Source organism: Mirounga leonina, unplaced genomic scaffold (genome assembly GCF_011800145.1).
Source record: "Mirounga leonina isolate KUSES-001 unplaced genomic scaffold, KU_Mleo_1.0 Mir_126, whole genome shotgun sequence".
Classification (NCBI taxonomy): Eukaryota; Metazoa; Chordata; class Mammalia; order Carnivora; family Phocidae; genus Mirounga; species Mirounga leonina.
This window is the reverse complement of record NW_023270314.1, coordinates 3,533,786-3,560,274: the sequence shown is the minus strand read 5'-3', so window position 1 is coordinate 3,560,274 and position 26,489 is coordinate 3,533,786. Positions and strand designations below refer to the sequence as shown.

At 37.3% G+C, this 26,489-nt stretch overlaps 1 protein-coding gene across 1 annotated transcript in view; it reads left to right on the top strand.

The window, feature by feature from the left end:
* Positions 1-26,489, top strand: part of SYT1 (synaptotagmin 1) — a 466,909-nt gene that overhangs the window by 254,094 nt on the left and 186,326 nt on the right. The window contains exon 4 of the mRNA XM_035002083.1: positions 15,894-16,076. Within this exon, the coding sequence (XP_034857974.1) occupies positions 15,911-16,076 (166 nt within the window). The 5' untranslated portion in view covers positions 15,894-15,910. The remainder of the gene's footprint in view (positions 1-15,893; positions 16,077-26,489) is intronic.

Here is a 26,489-nt window from a genome sequence, read left to right as displayed (position 1 = left end):
TCATGGGGGACTAATAGCCTAGCTCTAAGTGAACTCCAAGTCCTAGCTCATGCAGAATATTTGGGAAGTTTAAACCTGTCAAGAGACTAAGGTTGCGTCTGCTCCAGGGAATAAGAAAGCAGAAAGAAAGGACTGAAAATGGTCAAGAACATTTCATTTAAGCAGTGAAAAAGGCAAGATGGTCAAGAACATTAATATAAATTCTATTTTTTTAAGATGTATTTATTTTGAGAGAGAGAGCGTGCACACACACGTTTGTGCCGAGGGAGAGGCAAAAAGGGAGGGAGAGAGAGAGAATCCTCAAGTACCATCCCCACTGTGTGCAGAGCCTGTAGCAGGGCTCCATCCCAGGACCCTGAGATCATGACCTGAGCCGAAATTAAGAGCCTGACGTTCAACCAGTGGAACCACCCAGGCACCCCTAAATTCTATTTCTTTTAAAGCAAGCGATAAGAAGAAAGTTAAAGCCATAATTTTACCAAGTTTTAAGCTTGGAGATTAGCCTATCCTGACTTAATAATGATCAAAGCAACCTCAACTCAGAATGTAAATCCCTGATCAGTTTCACACATCTGCTAGTTTGCCCAGACGTCAGCAAAGGAACAAATAAAATGCTGATGTTAGTTAACATGTGTGTATGCATAATATTTAAAATCCGAACACATTCTGAGAGTAATGCTCTAGAATTACTCAAATGTAATCCCTTAGAGAAAATTTATATTTTTTAAAAGGTAAAAAATAATTTCCTGCCTAAAAAACTCTGATAGATACAAATAAAACAGCCAAGAAATAAGGAAGGCAAACAAATATCACTACCACCCCCCCAAAAGAATGTAAAAATAACAGAAAATTCTAAACTTCTAGACCAAAATAAGAAAGAATTCATCTCATCCCACACAAGTTTTCCTAACCTTTAAGTAAAAATCTTGTACAAATTTGTTATAAAATTCCATTTTGCAATTTAATTCTAGGACTTAACCATGAGGAAAAGCAAACTGATATTCTCAGCTCCTTGTCTGTAGTGTTTAGTACTTATATCAACTTTCGTGCTCTAATTAATTTTACTAATCCCTTTAGTTAATGAATAAGTAAATCAAGACCATGGGGAAAAATCCATCAATTTCAAGAACGGTGGTAGAAAATTGTTAATTCAGAAGTGACCCACAGCTACCAAAGTGTTCTCGTCAGCATTACTTTGCTATCCCGTTAATATTTTATTTTCTGTTTTAGTTCTTCAAAGAGCAAAACGTTTCACAGTTAATCGCTACGGTACTTTTGTTTCTAAGCTCTCTAAAAGACATTGATCTGGCAGTAGCCAAATATTTGAATATAAATTGATTTTATGCAATACACAGAAAACAAGTGTTTTATTGATATAAATGGTTTCTTTATTTGTAGAATTACACTAAAAATTATTTTGAAACAGCATGATCCCTCTTTGGACAGTATTAGAATTTCATGCCTAAATCAAGTTGACCATTAATTTTATAGGAGTTTTCTGTCTTATGCAATAGCACAGATGTCTATGGTGAGAAGTGTCAAGGGAGTAGAGAGGTAGATAAAAGCTTCGAGAAAGAAGATATAAGTGTGAAAGATGACAGAATGGCCACGTGGGGAGAACTTGTTATAGCTTTTCGCTTTTTTAGGTCTATTCATAAAGACAATACTTAAAGATTTAAGTCATTTTTTTTTTTCCCAAGCTGGTTGTTAATAGCAGAAGACTCGGGTCTAAATTACAAATGCAGCACAAAGTACAGACATCATGGAGACCGGCCATTGTAAGAAAGGGGAAGGCTGCATGAATTTGGGGACCTGCAAACCTTGTACGTGGACATTCTGAAATCGGCTGGCATTCTGATATCAAGTCCCAGGCATCTCTCACTGAGGAAGTGTTTCTAGTCTCTAACCAGCCTGGCCAAGAGAGAAGTCTCAAGAGCAGCAGAGACTCCCACTGTTGCTCACTTGCCTCAGTCCTTCTACCCCTCCTCTTCTACCCTCTATCTTCCTCCCTCATCTGGGATCCCACGTTCTCCCTCAGGACTGTTCAGTTTTTGATGATGGACTTCTATAAAGTGCCATCTTCATCAGCTGATTTCTACAGAGAATTTCTTCTCTCCAACACCCTCTGCAAAATGCTGGCTTGCTTCCTTACTTGTTAGCATGAATAACAGCAGGATTTTGCATGCCCCCCTTTTTCAACACTGAATGCTCTATATCCGTTTTCTCTCTACCAGCTGCCTGCTCGCTCTTCACTTGTCAGCATTTTGTGATAGAAAAGATTCAGGAACAATGCCTGCCCAATATTGTGTAGGTTTTATATTCACTCTGGATTTGAAGCGGGCCTCCATATTTCACCATTGAAATGCTCTATCAACTCCCCAATTACTGATTCTCCTTCAAATTGCACTTAATGTGTTCTAACATGCAAAACTTGGAATTGCATTCCATTAGGTATGCTGTTATTATTTTCATCTTTGCAACTTTAAACTTGCTTTATTATTTAAACTCAAGTTAGTTAACATATAGTGTATTATTAGTTTCAGGAGTAGAGGTCAGTGATTTCATCAGTTTCATATAACACCCAGTGCTCATTACATCCGGTGCCCTCCTTAATGCCCATCACCCAGTGACCCCATCCCCCCCCCACCTCCCCTCCAGCAACACTCAGTTTGTTCCCTATAGTTAAGAGTCTCTTGTGGTTTGCCTCCCTCTCTGTTTTTATCTTATTTTCCCTTCCCTTCCCCTATGTTCATCTGTTTTTTCCTTAAATTCCATGTATGAGCGAAATCATATGGTATTTGTTTTTCTCTGACTGAAGCTTTAAACTTTCTAGTAAAGCTACATTTTGCCTGTTCTTTCTACTTCTAGCCTGGAAAATTCTCTGTTATTAAGCTGCCATTCTAAAAATCTCATATTTCAGTTTGATTTTATAATTTTGCTCCATTTATTTTAGTGGTGCTTTGCTAGCATTCTTACTGGGTTTTGTTGTTGTTGTTGTTGTTGTTGTTGTTAAGGCACAAAGCTTTCACACATCTTTTTTTTTCAGGGATTTTTTTTTTTCCAATTGATTTCGTCTTTGATTGCAAAAGTCCCTGAGTGATTTCTATGAACGAAATATCCAGTAAACAAGCAGAATTTTATTAAGTCATATCTCCTATTTTTATTCTTTATTTCACCTTCTGTAATACAGGGTGACTCGAGGATGATTAAAATCCATGCTCATATTTTATTCATGCCATCAGTACACTTTTATCTTAGTAAAAGTGTTAGTTTATCCGTAATATAATATCCAGTTATGAATTTATAACAGTAACAGTGTGCCCTCACTCTGAAATGTCTGCTTAGCCAGGTGGATATTATTTGAGATTCTACATGTTGGCATTAACCATTTTAAGGAAAAGCAGTGGTATATTAACAGCATGGAAGAGAAAAAACACTTGGCTAAATACAAATGTTATTTCCTCCCAACAAAATCATTGTAGTTTATAACCAGACTGATGAAACAAACTTGAGATTCTGATCACCAGTGATCTTGACCTGCACAATAGGGAATGTTGCAAATCTGCCCTTATCTTTTGTTCTACGGTAAGATAGAGGATTTCTACTTAATACTAAAAAGTCATGATAATATGGCATTTTCAGATTAAAAGTTATCTACCACCTTCCTGTGAGGAACTTGGGCACATTCAGGACAAGTACTTTAGATCATTTTTTAGTTTTCTTTTAGTATGTCATAATATTAAATTTTGATCAATAATTTGGGAAAAGGGCCTAAAAACATGAGAGGATTATCTATATAATGGCTTTATTTTGAAGAAATTATAGTGTCTATAATTACTGAATATAAAATGAAAAGGCAATTTAGCTCCATATATTGCTGTAAGGAAGCCAGCATGCTTGCTTATGATGTAAATGAGAAAGTATTTACAGATCTTGCTTCTCAATGCAAACTATTACACTGAACTCTTTCTCTAAAGATCTGAGATACAAACTGTGGTATTTTCATCAGTCTTATTACTGAGCCACTCGGATGGAAATGGCATTAAATCCAACTATTGGCCAAAATGAAAGTTTACAAAAATCCACAGATAATGATTTTTATCAAAGTCATATTTTGCACAATGATGCTTAAATGTGAGATGGTGACTTGATAGTATCTGATAGGAAATCTGATCTTAAGCTCACTTTCTTAAAGTGGTATGATCTGGGTTTGTCAAGAGGAAAGAAAAGACATGAAATCGTTCATAGATGCATCTCTAGCAAACCTTAACTTGATGATGAGACAGAAAATAAGCCATTGCTTAATAAGAGCCAAAAGCAAAGGAGGAGGAAGCAGCAGCAAAAGAAAAAGAACCCACCAAGAAACACTTGGAGACTATGCTACATAATGAACATAATAGGTTATCTGCCTTTCAAATATTCTTTCCAAACCTTGGACTCCCCTGATTTACTTCTTAGGTGCTCCCAACTGGATCAAGGTGTAGTTGTTCACTGTCTCCTCACTTAAACTTTGATTAATGATGGGCACATTAGAGAAGGTAGAACATTTAATTTGAATATACAAAATTAATATCTTACCTAAACCTTTCAAATCTTCTAAATTAGATGAAACTGATCACAAAACCAATTTTCTTATATCTCAAATCAATTTAATTCAGTTTTATCTATCTAGCACCATAGGATGTAGGGCAATGATCTTCATCTTCATTCACAGGATGTGGGGAAGATAGCGCCTTGTTCTGAATAAGAGAAAATGTAATGAGTACCTCTTAGACTTATTGATAACCAAAACCAGGTGTCAAAGGCCCAGGTAATACACAGGTAAAGGGTATTAACAAGAAGCCAATTTGGCATAGCACGGTAAAAAAAAATCAGCCTATAGAAAAAGTACATTTTATTTGTGCTATTGTGGGAAATCAGATTATAAAGTATTTGTATATACTAACTTTTGGCTGCAAGCAACAGCAAACACAACACGAAATGGATTAAACCATAAGGAAAATGTATTATCTCCCATTGCAAAAAGTTCCAAGGTACGGTGCTTATAGCTGTAGTTAATACAGCTGCTCAACAGCATCATGAGGGTCATGGCTACCATCAACATTCATCTGTAAAGCATCAGCCTTCTTTGCTAGATTCTCTCATGATCACAACGTGACTGCAAGCTCTTCCAAGTCCCACACACAAACCCAACCGCCACCAGCAAAAGAGATACTGCTTTCTGTGTATCCATTTTTAAGAGTTAGAAAAACTTCCTCAGTGTCACCCAAATGGATTTCCTCTCCTATCACAACAAGCCCGACCTGGATCACACTCCCTTCCTTGCCAAAGCCAACCATAGACAAAAACAATGAGATTACCATGAATGATATATATATAGAGAGAGAGAGACGAATGAAGTTTATCCAGGATAAGGAAATAGTTGCCTGAAAAAAATAGAGCTTATCTGAAATCAGAAAGAGTGAATAGCTATTAGATAAACAGTTGACATATGATTTTATATTTTATAAATGGTGGGTATTGTTCATTCATGTTTCATGTTCCCAAATTGATTAGTTGGCACACAACAGAAGATAGAATTTAGGAAGAAGAATAAGCCAAATCACCACTTTCTATACTCCATATCCCATACACACACACACATATACAGATATATATCTAGCATATAAACTTGGTCTTCAGACCCCACTACACTCAGATATGTTAAATCTCAATGGTTTGCTATCTGGTATCTCCTCTCAGCAGCCTCCTATAATTATTTCTACTACAACATATAACACATTGGATTCTAACCATCTGTATGCATCCTCAAGCATACAGATGGTGAATGAACTACTTGAAATTTATCCAAAGCACCTAGTATCATGTCAGACACATTGCAGGCACCCAATTTATTCACTCATTCAACATCTATCTATTCACTTATTAGGGAGGCAGAATTCCATGGAGCTAGGCTGTTTCACTCTAAATCCTTGCTCCAACGCTTAAGAGCTGTGCAACCTTTGGCATGTTTTCTCATCTATAACGGAGAGATAATAATATGGCCTGACTCACAGGGTTTATTTTATGAGCATTAAATGACCTTATATGTTTAAAGCTCTTATAAACATGTCTGGCTAATAGTATGGCCTTATAAAGTGTTACTATTTTTATTTATTAATACACTATTTCTAACTGTAGATTGCAGAATTTTTCATCATTTTTGCCACAATCTGAACTGTGTCTGGATCGATTTTAAAGCTTTGCTTCACTGTATGACAAAACAATGGCAGTTTGAGCACAGTTTGATAGAAGAGGGCTTTGAGCTGCAAGTTTAGATTTTCTCTCAAGTGCCTGCAGCTCTGAAACAGCAAGAGTTCAGAGCTGAGTTTCAGCAAAGCAATGGAGAATGGGAATTCCAAATTATCTGTCTGTAGCTTCTATAGAAAGCATTTTGAGAGCCAATCGGCTTGATCCAGCTAAGCTGCATCTCTTCAATCACTGACAAAAGCATCTAGTTTCATCTTACTATGCAAAAGTTAAAGAGAGATAACTTCAATTAATAGTGTACATAATGAGCATTGTCACTGAAAACTGTTAAAATGATCCATGCAAGATCAATTTCATCTCTAGGAGGTCAATTTCATCTCTAGGTGGCTCAGGAGCCTTTGTCTACCTTTTCTAGCAAAAAAATTTTAAAAGAGATTTTGACCCTTACCATACAATTTTTAAAACACTGTGAAATCCATTTGAAATCTTTACAATGCGCTTGAAAGGCTATTTTGTTAGCTCTTCTTGATTATGACTCTGCCATTCTTTCTTTTTTTTTTTAAGATTTTTTTATTTATTCATTTGACAGAAAGAGCACAAGGAAAGGGAACTGCAGGCAGAGGGAGAGGGAGAAGCAGGGTCCCCGCTGAGCAGGGAGACTGATGCAGGACTCAATCCCAGGACCCTGGGATCATGACCTGAGCCAAAGGCAGATGCTCAACCAACTGAGCTACCCAGGCACCCCAACTCTGTCATTCTTAATAAAATCTTAGGAGGCCCCTTCAAGCCATCAAAGTTCTCCATTAAGTTTTAAAAGTGCAGCTTTTAAAACTCTAACAATATTTTATTAATAGAGAAATGGGTACACAGTTAATCAATTAGAAAAACAATATTAAATTTGTGAATTCATTAAATGCTTTTTAAAACTGCTCTCATATCCCAGTTCTCTAGATTTATTTCCCTATTGGAGGTGGGAAGTTTTCGATTTTGTTTAAGACTCTTTGATTTTCTGTATCATTTTATAGTAATTCAGTACTTGGGCTTTGAATTGGGTATGATTTACTTGTTTCCATTCTTTTATTCTCTATATTATAGGTCTGAAGGGGGAAATATTGTAGCACTAAATATAGTTTCCATTTGGCTCATGGATTTATTTTTATTTTAGCTAGTTCTTCTGAAATTTATATTGCTTTCAATTGCTAAATATAATTGTGGTGACTGATCTTCTGGGAATGAGAAACTCAGTTTGTTAAAAAATTTTATCAAGTTTATTGGTTTATAATACATTATTTGTAAACAATGCTAATGCTTTCTCTTTGTTCTGTAGGAAACCTATATTTTATGTACTCTAAGAAACCATTAATTACAAAATGCACCATTATTTTATACATAAAAAATGCTACAAACTATGTCAAAAATGGTTTCTTATCACTTGAATTTTTATTTTGTACTTACTGAAAAATCATTCAGACTTAGATGAATTTTATTTTGTGTCACTTTTATACATACAAATTAGGAAATTAAAAGCAAAATAAATTGCTTAATAAGTTCTTAAAATTTCTAAACCTGTTCTCAATCCAGAGTTAATGATGCCCATCTCTTTTTACACACCATTTACCTTTGTGCTATCACGAGTGTTGGATAAAGCATTTCTTTAAATATTGCTCCACATAGGGGCGGCTGGGTGGCTCAGTCGTTAAGCGTCTGCCTTCTGCTCAGGTCATGCATGATCCCAGGGTCCTGGGATCGAGCCCCGCATTGGGCTCCTGGCTCAGCGGGAAGCCTGCTTCTCCCTCTCCCACTCCCTCTGCTTGTGTTCCCTCTCTCGCTGTGTCTCTCTCTGTCAAATAAATAAATTTTAAAAAATCTGAAAAAAATAAATAAATATTGCTCCACTAATGCTTCCAAAATCTTCCATTCTGCTCTCATTCTGCTGGTTTAATTGTTAAGCTTACAATAGAAAGCTTTCAGACCACAACCAGGATTCAGATTCCTTCCTCAAATGGCCTTTCAGTGATTTGTTGACTGGAACGTCAATGGCAGGAACGAGCAGATTGAGAATGCTCGGGCCTGGCCAGCAGTGATAGTAAGATTCCACATAACTGAATTCTTATTATACTCAGGATCCCTCTGCCTTTAAGGAAGATGGATCTTGAGGAACTGCCTCTGCTTGTCTTGGGGAGACAAGAATGGAAGGAGATGAACACTGGAAAATCTAAAAAAAACTAAATTATATTTTAAAAGAAATAATTTACATGAAAAATATGAAAAGCGGAAGTTAATAAGTCAAAGTTTTCCAACCTCTAGTAAGAGTAGCTAGCCATTTAAAAAGTTTGATCTCTGGTGTTTAATACAAATGTTTGCCTTTTGAGCTATTCTGTTTGGGAGCACCTCACATCTACACCTCTCTCTTATTTCCTTTGGATCCAAATTCCTTAATTCCTGGTCCTACTTGTTACTTCTTAATCATGCTTTTCCATCTGCCTCCTGGCAATCAGAGCCATGTTTCCAATTGTTTCACTACATCAAGAAGTTAACTGTGAGTTGCAATTTACCACTATTGGTATCAAGAGATATGATCACGGGGCATATTGAGTTTCCTTAATGGCAGGAAAGAGAGCGGGAAAAACTCATGGGCTGTCTTGAGGGTGAGAATTGGTGTCTTATTCTTCTTTTCTCTGCCTCCACATAAAGCATAGGGCTCAGGAGACACTCAACATACATCAAATGCCTAGTACATGATAAATGAAACCTTTGAAGGGAAAAAGGTAAGAAAAGCAAAGATGAGGAAAGCAGGAGGATTTTGATCAGAGAGAAGGAGAGAGAAAGAAATAGAAGAGAAAGAAGGAGGATCAATATGGCTGTAGGTGACTGAGAGAAACAGTTTACAAGAAGGGAGAGAGAAGATCTATAGCACTTTAGCCAGGAACTAGAGACTGTGGTGATGCTTTTTTGGGTGTATACTTACCTCCAAATCCACTAAGCTGTACCCATTAAATAAGTACAGCTCTCTGCAAGTCAGTCATGCCTCAACCTCAATAAAGTGGCAAGTAAACAAGTAGATTCCTAGAAAATGCAGGTGGTGAATGTTCAATATTTCCTTCCTGCTCATGCTCTTCCCAGAGACATATTCGGTATAAATACCTATACACCTTTTCACAGTGTTTGTAGTGTGGTATTTTAGGGTTGGATAGGGATGCAGATCCTATTCTCCAAGTACAGCTGCAGACCCACTTGCAGTCAAGGTGCAAAAGTATTTATGACAGATACTGCCTGAGAACCACACTCTTCAGCACAATTCTTTCTGTACCTCTTAGGAGGCTTTTGTGACTAAATGGGTAAAATCTGGAGCTAACTAGATCTATTTTGGAAAAAAAAGAAGAAAAAGACCCAGAAGCCTGTACTGTTTATGGTTTCTGAAGGTAGGTGGGCTGCTGTGCTTCCAGTTGCTCCAAGGTCTGAAAACCACCTTTCATCTCTCACCCTCTTCCCAGGACTATCGCCAGAGTCAGCTGTCATTGCCATGAGAGGGACCATAGACTCTCCGGCTTTCCTCTTCCTTCCTTCAAGAGATAGGATCTATTCAAACCAAACAAGATATACCTAAGCCTGGCATTCAAACATCTGCAAACTTGTGCAAGATTTTGATAATGCTGCTAGACTTCATTTAGTGCCTAAGGATCCTTGGGTTTGGAAGAATTTAAATGAAACTTTGACAGCGGCTCCGGTTTTTTTGGTTTTGTTTTTTTCCAAACATCTTCCAGAGTGGGCGCCATAGGTTGGATTCCCTGGGAAGCTGCTCTGAGTCAGAGGTAGCTTACTGAGTGGGTGCTTTCCAGGTGAGGGAGTGGAGAAAGCAGGTTTGGACAAAGGGAGTTGCTGAAATGAGGTGCAGTCACCAGAGGCTTTACCTGATCCTACAGGGCTCTTCAGAGATCACACTGAGGAAGGGGGCCAGGCCTTTACACCAGCATCCACCAGTCACTGGATGTGAGCTGTCCCTGGGGACGTGGGTTTAACCTTGGGCATGGCAGTTCCCTCCAGCCAAGGGCCGTTATTTAGGAGAGACGACTCAGCTCTGAGCTGTCCTTAGGCAGCACTCTCTGAAACCCTGGGCCCCCTTTTTGAAAAGAAGGAGGGATGCACATGGCATCCTCTTATGGTTTCCACCTACACCTACAGAAGGTCAAGGCAAATTCTAATGGAATAAAATCACTAACTTTCTGCCCTCCATCTCAAAAATACATTCTAACATATTCCATGATATCTGCTGGACTCTTTATGGTAATTACTGCAATAGTTACTTTCAGGTTGGAGCATATCTGCGCTAGAATACTTTTTTTAAGTAATATTTTCAGTGTCTATTTGACCTTTCTCTCCTGTTTACTTTTTTTTTTTTAAGAGAGGTGGGACCACATGAGGGGGGAAGAGGGAGAAAGAGAATCTCAAGCAGGCCCTATGCCCAGCATGGAGCCCAATGCGGGGCTCGATCCCACAACCCTGAGATCATGATCTGAGTGGAAATCAAGAGTCAGACGCTTAACTGACCGAGCCACCCAGGCGTCCCTCTCCTGTTTACTTTTTAATTTTGCATGCTATTCTTATAAAATACAATACTTAAATAGAAATGGAAACACTGCTTTCTCCAGAAACTATTATGTTTAAGCAGTATGGTAGACGATCTCACTATATAATCTGAGAAATCTCCATCAATCTATAGACCTAGAGATAGACATAATTAAAATCCTACTAGAAGAATATAAAGGACAAAGGGAAGTTGTCATGGCAACCAAAATCCTGATTTTCCTCATTTTATACCACAAAAGTATTAACCTCTATGATACCTTAGTATTTTTTCTACACTGTATTTTAACCAGGGGCCAGTTTGTACATTGTGTTTGCTAAATACATAACTAAATCATTACTTCCTGCAATTTGGCTTTTTACATCACATTTTAAAGTATGTTTTTGAAAATCTGGCACTAGGAAATTAAACTCTTTCTGCAAGATCCAGTTTTTCGTAAGAGCAAACAGTGTTAAAGGTTTTTTCTTTGTGTAATTCAAAATATGTAAACATACACAAAAAAGTGAATATTCTACCACAAGGTAAACATTTTAAATGTATCTTTCCAGCCTCTTTTATACAAGAGTTTTTTATTTAGAAAAATTGGACATACTTTATTTAATGCTTCATACTTTGTTTTTTTCATCTAACACAAATGTATTTCTAAGTTTGTAAATATCTACTAAGATAATTTTAGTAACTTTATTTTATGGTTTACCACAATTTAAAAAGTCTCTGTTAGTTTCTGCTCTTCTAATATGACAAAAGAGTTACAATAAACATCCTTAAATTGTTTGTACACCTCAGATTCTTTATTGTGAATTCCTAGAAAAAAGAATGAGCATTTCTATAGTCTTTTATATGTTCTGTTACTTTGGCCACCATAAAGTATTTTTCTACTCTATGGTCTTCCCCAATTGCTCACTTTTCTGAACACTCCCCTTCATATCTACATTTAGCCGCATTTACAAATGAATATATATTAGCTCGTTGTTATTTTAACTTTCAGGTTTTGGGCTATTTGTGAAATTAAACACCTTTTATCTGTCAGGAGGGATGTGTATTTCTTTCTTTGAGAATTGTTTGCTCATGTCGTTCATACTGAACTTTCTCTTAGAAGGGAATTTACTTTTCTATTCAATATTATTTCTCTTGACCTACCTCAGGATGCCAAATTCACTTTACCAATTAAATGACTACACCTCTAAAATTAAGCAATCTGTTTCCCATTGGCAAGAGGACTTGTGTTTTCCATCTACTCGTAAACAAATTCAAAATAAAAGCATAACTATCTTTCCAATACTGATTTAATTGTTTAATAATACATAAGTGTTATTATGAGAGGAGACTAGTAGAAAGAACCTTGAATTAGGCTAAATCTTTGTTGGACAAATCACTTAACCTCTCCACAACCCAGTTTATCCTGTAAACTGGGACCGAGTTGCCTTTCAAGTTTGCGATTAGACAAGGACAGTATTTTGGCATACAGTGGCTTAATAAGTGGCATCTTTAGTTTTCATTAGCTCCATTAGTTTTATTGTATCTTCCCTTGTCCCTTTCTATAGTGGTTTTCCAAACTGTGGGTCTCAAACCATTGGAGGATTGTGAAACCAATGTATCCAATCTGGAGGTACAACTAGAATTTTTTAGTGAAAAAGGACAGAATTAAATATATAGGAATATTTCATACACAGTGAAGACAAGTGTTTTTCTGCCGAGCTTTTGTTCCATATAGAACATCTAGGAGGCGAGAGCCTGTATGCTGGCGCATGATGTAAAATGTACTTCTTACTATGGGTTACAGTCAAAAACTTCTTCAAAAACCACAATTTTATTGGACACTTGTCTCACAGTCCCTAACACTATAGTGGCTGAGACATCTAGGTTCAAATCCCAACTCTACTAATTACTACTGTAGTACTTTGGACCAACTGCATAACCTCTGTATACCTTAGTCTCCTCACCGTTAAATGGGTGATGATTACACCTCTCACAGGAGTGACGTGGGAACTGTAGGTTTTCATATATCTATACCACTTAGCGGGTATCAATAACTTTTGGCTGTTATTTTATCAAGACTTGAGTAGAATATAAACTTTTTCTGAATAAGCAAACAATGCTACATAAAAGAATATAAGGTTATCACATTAGGCAGAACCGAATAATTAGTTTTTCCATCTACGAAGTGATGGAAAATTAGAAATCAGCATCTTATTTCCACAAACATAAGTTCAAGGGCCATGTCACTGTTCTTAGTTTTGCTATTTACAAACAGCATCATCTCTCAAAATATGAAAGACAAAGAAGAAAATATTAAGCAAACAATTAGTCTTTCTTTGTCAGTATATTAGATCCTTAATTGCCCATTATATTTTTGTTGTTTATGAAAGACTTTAATTTCACAGTGGTATACATTAAGTAAAAGGAGCACTGTCTCTGTATTTATAATCTTTCCTTGATTTAAAAATATCAGAAATGATACAGATAATATCATTGACTAGTAACAGCTAAAAGTGTATAGCTTTTACCTGTTTTGATAAAACACTTGTAAAGCACAGCTTATATCGGAAGAGGATTGTTTTTGGAAATTATAGAAACATTTGTTGCCTCTTTAAAAAAATATATTCAAGTCCATCTTCTAGATGTTGACGCTACTGAAGAGAAGTCTTTTTTAAATAGCCTTTCAAATCATTCAACTTGTATGTAGAAATGTTTTATATTCCATTATAAGCTGGGGTAACGTGAAAATATTTAACAACCTGAGGGGCAAAGGACCGAACCATCCGTGTGCATAAAGGCTAGAAACAACCGTGTGGCCATTCTGAGGCTGCAGCTGATCAGTGCAGGTAACTAGCAAGTGTCTCACTTCCAGAATATGACAAAAATTGAGTTAAAACATAGACAACATGCTTTTAATTTAATGATGGCACTGTTGTATACAGGTATTTGTATTTAATGCAATAATTTCTTTTAAATCCTACAGTAAACCACGATCCCTCAAATATCCTCAACCACCCTGTGGAGATAAGTAATAATGCCTATCATATCTGGTGATTCTCACAGCAGAGGACCCAATTCAGTTTTTGAATACATACATACTAATATTCCATACATATGTATGTGTTTGTGTATGTATCTGTATATAATTTTAGTCCCGCCGACGCATACGAAATGTAAAAGTTACGGTATTATCCGTATCGAAGTTTCACCTAAGTTATGCAAACAGGACTCCAGTTTTTTGCAGGAAGACAGATCCTAAGCTAAACAGAATAAAAAAATCAAGAAAACCTTTTAGAAAGTGACCTTGAGTTGGAAAAATACAATTTTCCACAATCTGGAAAATTCTGGGTTGCCAAGTATTCCTAAGGAGGGGAGGCAGGAGGACTGAAGGATCGACTGACTGATCAATTGCTAGAGTGCTAAATTCATTGCATAGATTATCTCATTGCATACTCAAAAATCTTACGTCTTTGGTATGATTATTCTTCACTTTATGAATGAAGAACAGAGAAGATCTGAGTCTACATCTGTCTGATTCTCCCCTTTCAGGTTTTATTAGTAGCTACTAGTGGAAAATTAAAAGCTTTAAAAAGAGAACATATTATAAAATGAAAATTGATTATCTGTGTGTATGTATTAGCTCCAGGCATCCTCTCCTTTCAGGGGATCCAAAAATCTCTGGATTTTGATTCAGATTCTAATAATAATTCCATACATCTGAGATTATTCTGCTTTCAATCATACTTCCACTAAATATTTTAAGTATGCATAATTAATTCACAAAAGATTTTAATTTTATAAAAATCCCGTGTCTGTCGCTGGTTACCTCCATTTCTTTGCAAATCAAAAGGGCTCTATAGGTCCATCAACTTTCCTGCTGAGACTATGAAGTTACTTTTGCCCAGACATGTTTGTATTTATCTATTTCTGCCCCAAATCCTGTCCCCTTTCTTGCCAGCACTGCCTGAAATCTTAAGTCACACAGTAAAATTAATTATGAAAGTCCAGAATATGTTTAGATTGGAGAATAGGACTTCAAGCCTATCTCTTTAGAAGGCCTTCTTTACATTTATAGAGCACTACACATGTACTAAGAAAAATCTAAGCAGGGCAGATTTCATTCTTTGTATTTCTGAAGGCAGATAAATGAAGAGGTCAAATGCCTTGTCAGAATTCATTTAGCTATGAAGAGGACTAGAACTGAGGTCTTCTGAATTCAAGGCTAAGGTTTTTTCATTGGTTACCTTATAGATTGTTTTTTTAACGCTTTGGAGGTAAACGAACACTTAAAGTCGTTGAATAATTTAATAGAATTCAATAATATAATCAAGTTGAATACACTGAAATAATTTGACGGACATGTTTCCTCATCAGTTCCTTGATACATATGGTCACTCACGCCACATCTACCATGGCTTCAAACATTGACCCAGCAAGACAAGTGAATTATTGATCACAGTATTGTCCACAGTAAAGGTCAAAAAAACAAAAAAACGATTGGGAGAAAAATGGACCACCAGTAAATGAGATTCAAGAACTAACTTCTCTTTGACACTCATGACACCTTTTACAGGATGAATGTTGTAATGGCATCGCTTACAACCATCTTAAAAGGCACTAATATTTTGAATGCATGCTATCATTCATCAACATTTTCAATATAAATAGTTTATCTTTCTTTCCTCTTATAAAATACAAATGCTGAGAGCATAGAGCATGTATGTTGTCAGCAAATGTTTCATCCACAGTTCTGTAATATATGGATTAGAAGTTAAATCTGCACAGTAAATAATTGGCAGTATAAACAACTAATAGATTTGACAGCTCACCTATTATTGTTAGGAGAATGTTTTCAGTAAGTACGCCTGATCTTACCTTCTGGGAAAGACTCTCCATGGTGGTTCCATAAATACTTTATGAACCGACGTAAAGTAATATGCTAATGATAGACTATTTACCCAGTGAGCAGGTGCACCTTCTGATGTGTTTCATCTCTGGTGTACCTTTGCTGTGGGATCAGTTAAGCCGTTTTGAATTGTTCTCTTCTTCATTTATTTGTTTTGCTTCCCTCCCCTCTCAGATTCACCTGAACTTAAAATGGTGAGCGAGAGTCATCACGAGGCGCTGGCCGCCCCGCCAGTCACGACTGTTGCAACAGTTCTCCCACATAACGCCACAGAGCCGGCCGGTCCCGGGGAAGGAAAGGAAGATGCCTTTTCTAAGCTGAAGGAGAAGTTTATGAATGAGCTGCATAAAATTCCATGTGAGTACTACTACATATGGTTGGTTGGTAGGGTAAAAACAAATGCTTGAAAATGACCTTACCCACGGGGGAAAAAAGCAGTTCTCTTAACATACTATAAACATACGATTTTTTATTCTTGGCATGGTAGCATTTCAATAATAAAATGGAAAATTAGAAATGGAATTTAAATCTTTAAATATGCTTTATACATCAAAGCCCAGTTTATAAAAAACAAATTGTATCTTGTGTTTAATGCAGGTAGGTATTTTTTTCAATGTCTGCTTTTCTCTAGAATATTCATGTTTATGGGTTGTGCCGTATATATATTAAATTTGTATTCTTGAAATTATTCCACTGTAAGGATGATTCCTAAGCAATAGCTAAAGTGTACTTTCCAGATATTGCAAGTTTGATTTCCCTTCGTTTATTATTTCAAAATCTTCTGCACAGATTTTAAATTTTTCTTTGTCCTCATCAGGACAACCACCACTATACCAAAGTGTATGTGTATGAACGCAGCACTGGGCTCTATCAGTGGCCTTTAAATCTGAAACCTTAGATTGGTCTGTTTATTCAGATTTGAACACGTCTGATGAACTAGAGAGTTTTTCAGATGCAAGAAAAATACGTTTGGGGCCTCACAAGGTTTATATTCTAGTGAGAAAAGAAGAAATAAATCAATAAAGATGCAAATATATACAGTAAGTCACGTGGTAAGAAATGATATAAGAGAAACTAAAGATGAAATCAGAGAGGAAGACAAACCATAAGAGATTCTTAATCATAGGAAACAAACTGAGGGTTGCTGGAAGGGCAGGGGGCAGGGGATGGGGTCACTGCATGATGGACATTAAGGAGAGCACGTGATATAATGAACACTGGGTGTTATATAAGTCTGATGAATCGCAGACCTCTACCTCTGAAACTAGTAATACATTATATGTTAATTAATTGAATTTAAATACAAATTTTTTTTAAAAAAAGAGAAACTAAAGAAGAGTAAATGGAATATGGAAGGGCATAGCGGGTAAAACATTATTTTTTAGGATGACCAGGGCTGGTTTCTTTTGCAAGGAACCCTGGAGTAGGTGGAGGAGGAAGTTTTAAAACCTGGGAATTTCAGACAAAGCCCCTTAGTCAAAAATCTGCTTGGAACAGCAAGGAGCCCCACGAGCCTTATGTAGAATGAATGAGGTAGAGGGTGGCAGAAGGTAACTTCACACTGTAGCACATGCCCTATCATGTGAGGCCTTGGGCATTACTCTAAGGAACTTGGATTTTACTATGAGTGAAATAAAATGGCTTTGGAGAGTTTTGAGCAGAGGTGTCCCATGATCTGACTCAGGTTTTTTTAAAGATCACTCTAGCAACTGTGTTGAAAATGGGCTCTAGAAAGGCAAGGGCAGAAGATAGAGCAGGACGTTGTAGTAATCCAGATGAGAGATATATCAATTTATAAGAAAACTATTCTATAAGGACATTGAGAAACCAAGCAGGGAAAAAAAAAAAATACACGGAATCAATTTCTTGTCCCTTAGTGACTAACAATTTGTTGACCTGCCTACTTTCAACAAATTCAAGTTCATCTGAGAGACTCTCAGCATAGTTGCCAGTAATTACCATTCTTAGCAGGAAGATCCATAATCTAGAGGAGACATATTTCGTTTTAATCCATCATCATTTTTACTGTCTGTGTAACTGACATCTCCAATGGGTTGTATGTGCCAGGAGCAACACTAAACACAAATAAAGCATATCCCCCAAATCAAATTCCTTTAGGAGCCTATGTTATATAAAGGTTATTATCACTCTTGACTTGCCATAATATAACATGACGCTAATGATGGGTAACAAATTAGAATATTAATTGATTTCAGTCTCTGAACTAAATCTTGGCTATCTGGCAGATGTGGGGGTTTTTTTGCAAAATTGATAGCAAACAGCTTTAGTCTGTCACTTGAAATTCCCACTTGTGAGAAGAGAGGTGTCATAATGGCAAGGAGTATGCATGTCATTAGTTGGGTAATCTGCACAGTCCCGCACAGAACATATTCAAACCAAATTGCCTGATGATATCATCCCTAACACCATGGGGCTTAAAAAAGGAAAGAAAAGGAAATGGTAAATGCTGAGCATTTTTATCTTTCAACTCATTCTGCACACTGTTATCTAAATGAAGCAGACAAGGTTTTTCGGAACGTTTCTTTATTTTGCAACTTTGATTTTAATATGACTAGGGCCCTGGTTGGTTTGTAAAGCGTGAACTCGTGTCATCCGCATAGCTGTGATTAAGGTTTTGATATTCATGAGCTTCTTGAAGTAGAGTGCACCTTTCCTTGAGCATGGCAGAAAACCAAATAGCCAGAACCTGTCCCTTAGTCCGGAATAAGAGTGGACTAAGGGTAATTGTGTAATTCGTGCAGAAATACTATTGGATAGACCATTTCACAGAGGGATTAAAAACACAAGCTCTGAACACTGACTACGTGGGTTCAAATCTAAGCTCTACCATATACCAGCTCTGTTAATCTTTCTGTGTATCAGTTTCTTCCTGTATAAAATAGGGACAAAGATAATATCTCCACCACAGGGTTGTTGGGTAAAGGGAGCAATGCATACAAAGGGCTGCACAGAGTATCTGGCACAGAGTAAGCATTCTATAAATGTTAGCTAGTATTACACTCAAGCTGTCATTTTAACAAATCTATTTCCATTTTAGAAAAGCCCTCTATTCAGGTCAGACAGAAACCCAAATTATAAAAATACCAGAAACTTTGCAGCCCAGTATAAGCACATCCCACTCTCTAAACCCATTCCAATGATGCCTGATCTAACAAAGGTGAATCCCCTCATGGGGTTTCCTTTCCCCATTAGCACCTCCAATTTCCCTTTTCCGTTCTTTAATAACTTCTATAATTTCACTTTCTCACTCCTTCATTCCTTTTGGTCCACACATATGCTCAAGGTTCTCCTATCTGAAAGTGCCTAGTAAAAATTCAGCACACAGTAAGTGCTCAGGAAATGTTCCATTTTCTTCCTTCCTACACTAAAATTTTCTTCTCCTTACCTTACCTCTCTGTCAAACTACCACTGTATCTTCTTCCTTCATATCTACCCCAAAATTTACTGAAAAACATAACCTTGCTCCTGATATCTATTTCTTCAATTCCCATTAACAACTCGACTCCTTCCTCCCTGATTTCCATCCTGCATGTGCCATTAAAGTTGTGTTCACATTAAGTCCCCAGGCACTTCCTGATGCACAGTTATGAAGGTTATGATCCACCTTCACTCAGTCAGATATTTTGGTATCATTATCACTACTAGCCACCATCATCTGAAACTCTTGATTTCCAGGACTCTGCTTTTTCTCCTCTTCCTTCTCTACTCACCCCTACACTCTCATTGACTGGTCCTCCTCTTTCATTGTCTTTCCTCCCCTCAAGTGGTAGAGGATCCAGGATTACATTTTTAACCCTGTTCCATTTGGGGCTTTTTTTTTTTTTTTCCAACATCCTTGGGTGATCTCATTCACCTAGTCTTTCAAATGAGAGATCTCACTATCATCTATTTCACCTTCAATCCTATACCTGCAATTCATTTCAGTCCTGTTAATTCTGCTCATGAAAAACTTCTCCAACCCAGCCAGCACTCACGTTCCAATGTTTTGTCTCACGCTTTTCTCTCTTCCCGGACTCCCTTCTGCCATTAACACGGACACATTCTTTCATCATCCAAGAACCAGTTCAGATGTTATCACTTGAATGAGAAGTTTCCTCATTTCCCAAGGCAGAATTATTTGAGTCTTCCTCCAACCTTCCAAAGCCCTTCATGAAAATCTTTATCTTGATTATCTGGTTTTGTTTGGGGCCTATCTTCCTCACTAAAATGTAAATTCCTCAGAGACAGGAACCATTTCTTCCAAATGAAATATTATAGAAGCCTCAATTTATAATGTGGATAAAGCAAATCAAGCTGCTGTGGTGAGTTCAAAGTGTCTTCCTTACTCACCCTCCCAAGATACTCTCCCATCAACAGCAACAAAGACCCCTGGCTGAGAGGAACACCTTTTGAAAGCAGTGGCCAGTGAAACTCAACACACAGTAGTGATTTATAAGTGGTTAACTATGGCACAAGCCAATCAGTGGTGAAAAATGCAGTCCAGTAACTTTGTTTTCCCTCATCTGACTGCAGAACGGACAGAATGTCATTGTCGTGGATCCTGTCATTGCTTTATGTTAATGTCATGAACGTGATGTTAATGCCAGAAGACCACTTCAAGATCAAATGAAGAGAATCCTTAGGAACAGACAGGAATCCATGGCATGTGAATAACAGTAATTATTGTAGTGATCACCTATCTTTATCGGGGACTTAATAGGGAAGTATGTGCTGTGCATTCTGTAAACTCAACCTCTATTCTGCCCTCTAAAAACTCTCATAGGTGAGAACAATTATCCTCATTTTATACATAAGAAAGCTCAGGCTTAGTCAGGTAAGTGATTTGTCCAAAGAAGCTACACATGGTGCAAGCTGTAGGTAAGGGAGCGTCAGGAAAAATCTTGCAATTTATAAATTTGCTTTAACAGAATATCACCAAGGCTGCAAATCAACTCCACCATTCCTTATCATCACCAAGACTTGAAACTATTAGGGTCTCGTGTGCCTGTTCAGAGCTATTGCTTGATATTTGTCTTTTGATAGGTTTTAAAAGACCGAATACATGGAACACCAGTTTCATACTGATTCTGTTTCTCAATGCATTATCTCGATTTAAAGTGGGTACTCATTCACTTTATGCTTTTGCATTTTGTTTCTTGGACTCACTCAGATGGCCGTGTTAATAATGCATTACTATGTAAGTACTAATCATTAGGTTTTATTTCATTGTATCGATGAACTCTATGACTCAGCTTCAGCGATCATCTGTTGACTCAGTTCTTCCTCACACTTCAGAAAAGCATTGGTTAAAATGTGAAGTGTTATTATTCATTGTTAGCTTCTAGTAAATTGAAATATCTCTAAGAAAAAGTTACAATACTGATGAGTGTTATTTTCAGAGCAAAGCAAGTCCTTTGTAATACTGAGTGCCTTCAGCGATGCAATGTTGAAGGAATCAATTTGGGACAAGGACACTTAGAGATAAGGGTTGCGATTCATCACAGCACAATGTAGTAATTTGTGCTTACATTCAAACAGTTTTCATTAAATCTTAGCTTGTTTCATCATCTTTTTAAGTTTAATTCTGGTTCAAAACGTAGGAAATACCTGTGTGTGTATGTGAATACACACAGAGAACTATTTAAGAGCTACCATTAGTAAAAACTCACTCCTTTAGTGTGAAGTCAGTTTGGTTCTTGGTAGAGCTGGCACTGCCCCCGGCCAGATATTCTAAACATTCATCGGGCCATTTTTAGTGTGCTATAAAATGGTTAAGAGGAATGGCAACTAGCATTTAAAGATCATGGGCCTAGGAGCTTACAGCTCTTGCAACATGTGAGACAGTTTCACACAATGAAAAATATTCCCACATTCTGCACGATTTTCAAAATCTCCATAAGACATGCATTTAAAAGAAAACCCTGTTTATAATTATCTAAGCCTAGAACTATTTAACATATAAACATGGCTACACTGTATTTTTGCATGGTTCTAATATAAACTGAACATTCTAGCTTTTATTGTTAACGTTTACCCAACCTCTGGCCTTTTATTTTCTCCTGATTTTTTAAAATCTTGATTGTCTTCTCTAAATCCAAAATCCCTTTTTGCAGTTGCAAGCATTTGATTATTTCATCGTCTTCTAGTGTCGTTATACCTGAAGATTTTTATACTGAAAATATATGCTTACCACATTTTGATTTGTAAAAATTATATACATACATACGTTGTATTATTATTTATACTTGGAGAGTAAGAAGAGTATTTGTTATAAATTTGTTATAAATTGGGACATTGTGTGTAATATGGATTTTTAAAGAACAAGTCTGCAAAATGATTCCATCAACAGCCTATATTCGATGTGGAAACATTAAAAGAATATGCTACTGATATTTCAGGAAAGTTGTTTAAATGTGTCCTTGAATTGTGTTTCCCTCTTGGAAGCCTATTATGCAGAAAATTCCCCCCGAGAAATTCATGCCTTTCAAATGAACTAGTGTTGAGGGATTTTATAAATTTCCAAAGCATGGTAACGGTGAGCACATAAAGCCACCAAGTGAATTAAGATCTCAGCTAAGTTTCTCAACCTTATTTAGCTATATTCCATTAGCATTTCAAAGACATCAAGTAAACACACCTGAGGACAAATAAAGGTAGTGGGTATTTTTGACACATATTAAAAATAACTCAGGAATTACCTTGCTGAAATTCTTTACAAATATACAAATATATTTTAAAATAGGTTTAAATGTCTAGTCCTCACCACATACCAGTTGCATGTCAAAATACAGGTTACATTTTCACAAGAGAAAGCCTGATTGCAAATGCAACTGTATTAAGAAAACAGCAGAAAGAGAGAAGCTGAGAGACCATGGCTTTCTCTTTACTCTCAACAACCCTGTAGATCTTTTATGGCATGACAGACAGGTTTGTGCCAGTTTCTATTAAATCAGACAAAGAATTTAAAAGCAGAAACCAGCAGGAAAATATATGATGTACTAGTATATTTTTAGCCCTTGACCTTATTTTTTTGTTCTGATTTTCAGGTAGGAGAATACTATAATAAAGGATTTAAACTTGGTATCTTCTGATACTACATGCCTCCCCAGCCTGCCTTTTAAGTGAACTTAGGAAATTTAAAACAAAAATTAAGAAGCTACTGGCCCATTTAAAGCTTTCCTCATCAAACACTTTGAATGAAACTGCTGTCCTGACAAAATTTCAAATCCACTTAAACCCTCTTTTTTTTTTTTTTTTCTTTTTTGAGCTCTTTGTACACATATAAGTTAAAAAGAAAAGCAGGCAGTCATGGGGGGGCGGGGAAGGGCATCAGTAGTAGACTATAAATAGAAACATATTTGCCTTAGTAAATATTCCATTCCATTACCTGTCCATAGAAACTTAGAAAAATCCAGGATCTCTGTGTAGTAAACCTTAACTGTTGGAGTTATATTGCTCATTGCCTTGAAAGTAAATTTTATGGTAATAATTTCCTTTTCAGAAGGATTTGGATCCAATTCTATAAAATCAGTAAACCATTACAATGATTAGAAATATTGGTATAATCATGTAAATATTACTCCCTAAATTCTTTAGTACACTTCAATAGCCCTCAAGTGTTACTACTTTGTCCAGGATGCTATGTAAATCACTCAGGGACTCTGACCCAATATTAGTAACTAACCAAGTGGGACAGCATTTTTTTGCTATGATTCAAGGCCAGAATGTGATTTTGGAGTTGGTCTGTCTGGGTTCAAAATTGTGGTTCTGTCATGACTAGTATATAATCTTAGGCAAATCATTTAACCTCTCCATAAAAATAAGGATAATAATAGTACATAACCTCTGGGAAGGTGTGAGTAGTGTGGTATTAATATTGGGATGCCTGGGTGGCTCAGTCGGTTAAGCATCTGACTTTGGCTCAGGTCATGATCCCAGGGTCCTGGGATCAAGTCCCACACTGGGCTCCCTGCTCAGCAAGGATCCTGCTTCTCCCTCTGCCTGTCACTCCCCCTGCTTCTGCTCTCTCTCTTTCTCTCTGACAAATAAATACTATCTATCTATCTATATATAATATTCCAGGTTCAAACTTCCAATACTATTTATGTAGCACCTGCTATGTACTAAGCTATATATGACATGCTAAGGAACTCAATCAAAGCACATAATTTTAACTTGTTTCTAGGTCACAGTGGCATTATAGACTCAGAATTCTTCTGCCAGAGGAGCTCTAAATTCAAACATCTTAGCAAGACATCAACAGCGTTTTATGAGATGATTTGATATGGTTCACACATATGTTGGACCTATCAAACCTCATATCCAACTCTTCACCCTCACACAGTTTGCTTCATCAGGATAGACATGCTTAGAGTCACTGAATGTATTATCCATAGTGTCCCATGCTTCCCGGTCTTGGTACAAATTCTCTCCTCTGCCAGAAATGTCTTGCTTGCCACTGCTTGTCCGACTGGGCTATTAACAGCTATCCTTCAGAACTCCACTCCGTTTTAAAGGTCTTCCTGTCACCTTCTCATCTGTCAACCAGCAATACACCTTCTGTAATAAGTCTTTACATGTTTGTAATTGTCACTTTATGTTTTACTTATCTGTGTTTTCTCTTAATACCCATCGATCTACCCTAGACCAGAATACTGTCTTTTTATCTTTCTGTCTCCAACCCCCAGCACTTGGTTCACAGTAGGTAGAATGATTCTCCTCTAGCTCAAAAGATCCTAGATAACCATATTCTCAAGTAAAGGGCTTCCACTCATAGATACAGAAGGCAGATGGGTGGCTGCCGGCAGCAGGGAGTTGGGAGGGATGGGTGAAATTGGAGGCAGGAGGTCAAAAGGTACAAACTTCCAGTTATAAGATAAGTAAGTCCTGGGGCTATAACATACAGCAGTGACTATAGTCAATACTGTATTGTATATTTGAAAGTTGCTAAGAAAGTAGATCTTGGGACACCTGGGTGGCTCAGTCGTTAAGCGCCTGCCTTTGGCTCAGGTCATGATCCTGGGGTCCTGGGATCGAGCCCTGCGTCGTGCTCCCTGCTCTGTGGGAAGCCTGCTTCTCCCTCTCTCCCTGCTTGTGTTCCCTCTCTAGCTATCTCTCTCTGTGTCAAATAAATAAATAAATCTTAAATATATATATATTTATTTATATATTTATATATATTTATATATATAAATATATATATAATATATATAAATATAAATATATATATATTCCCCATTGGCCTGGGGGCAGCCCAGTCCCATTCAGTGCTAAGCTACAAGCAGGTGCCATGTTGGTCCTCGGGGTAAATGGTTCTTCCCAGAAGCATTTTTTTTTTTTTAAGATTTCATTTATTTGACAGAGAGAGAGACATAGCAAGAGAGAGAACACAAGCAGGAGGAGTGGGAGAGGGAGAAGCAGGCTTCCTGCCGAGCAGGGAGCCCGACGCGGGGCTCGATCCCAGGACCCTGGGATCATGACCTGAGCCGAAGGCAGACGCTTAACGACTGAGCCACCCAGGCGCCCCCAGAAGCATTTTTATTTAAGTGGAGATCTGGGATTTTCATCTTTTAGTCTTAAAAAATAATATGTTGTATTGGAATGCCCGAGAAACAAGACGAATCCTTTCTTATGCCTGTTGCTACACAACAAGCCCAGTTTCTTGGGCTTTCGTGGTGAGTTCAAAGACAACTGCAAGTGTTGTGTTTCAGCACCTTTCCCAGCAATGGGTACTTTTGTAAGGTTTGCTTGGGTGAATTCCTCGGTTTCACCTTATTAGGTGAAACCTACACAAAACACTGCGGTTTAGTTTTTCAGCTACTCCTGGTGCCAGTAACGTCATAACTGTGGCGGTCATTTGAAGTGGTGCCTCAAAATGGCCTTGCAGGTGTCTTCTGCCCACACTAATTGGAACTGTGCCCTGTCGCCTCCCCTCTCTGCAGCTGCTGCATCCACCCACCTTTCTTCTCCGTATTTGCTACCGGGGCTCTGATGCAATTTACCTGGCTGCCTTCCAGGGCCTAATCAGTAGAGACGAGTTTTTGCTATTGTACATGAAGTAGGCTTCAGCTCTAACAGTGTCAAACTATTTTTTCTACAGCGGTTGTTTTGTTAACATCTCACCAGTGATGTAGGGCAGCTCCAATTGCTCCACATCCTTTAAGTTTCTACCCTTTGGCCAGTATCTCCCCACTTCCTCTATCTGGCAAAGGTTTTCTTAAAAGGACACCAAAAGGGGCGCCTGGGTGGCTCAGTTGGTTAAGCGACTACCTTCGGCTCAGGTCATGATCCCGGAGTCCCGGGATTGAGTCCCGCATCGGGCTCCCTGCTCAGCGGGGGGTCTGCTTCTCCCTCTGACCCTCCTCCCTCTCATGCTCTCTGTCTCTCATTCTCTCTCTCTCAAATAAATAAATAAAATCTTTAAAAAAAAAAAAAAGGACACCAAAAGTATTAACTATAAAAGAAAAAGTTGATAAAAATCAACTTCTTCAAAAATAAAGATTTTCGCTTGTTGAAATGTACCATTAATAAAAAGGTAAGTCACAAACTGGGAGACAATATCCCTAATACATCTACTTAATAAAGAAGATGCTTCCAAAATATATTTGGAAAAGAAAAAACCTCTTACAAACCAATACAGAAATGAGCAAAGGATATGAACAGACGCTCAATGGAAGAAGATATATGTGACTGATAAATTCATGTAAAGATATTCAACATTTTTAATCATTAGGGAAACGGAAATTAAAACAATAAATTCCATTTTTGAAG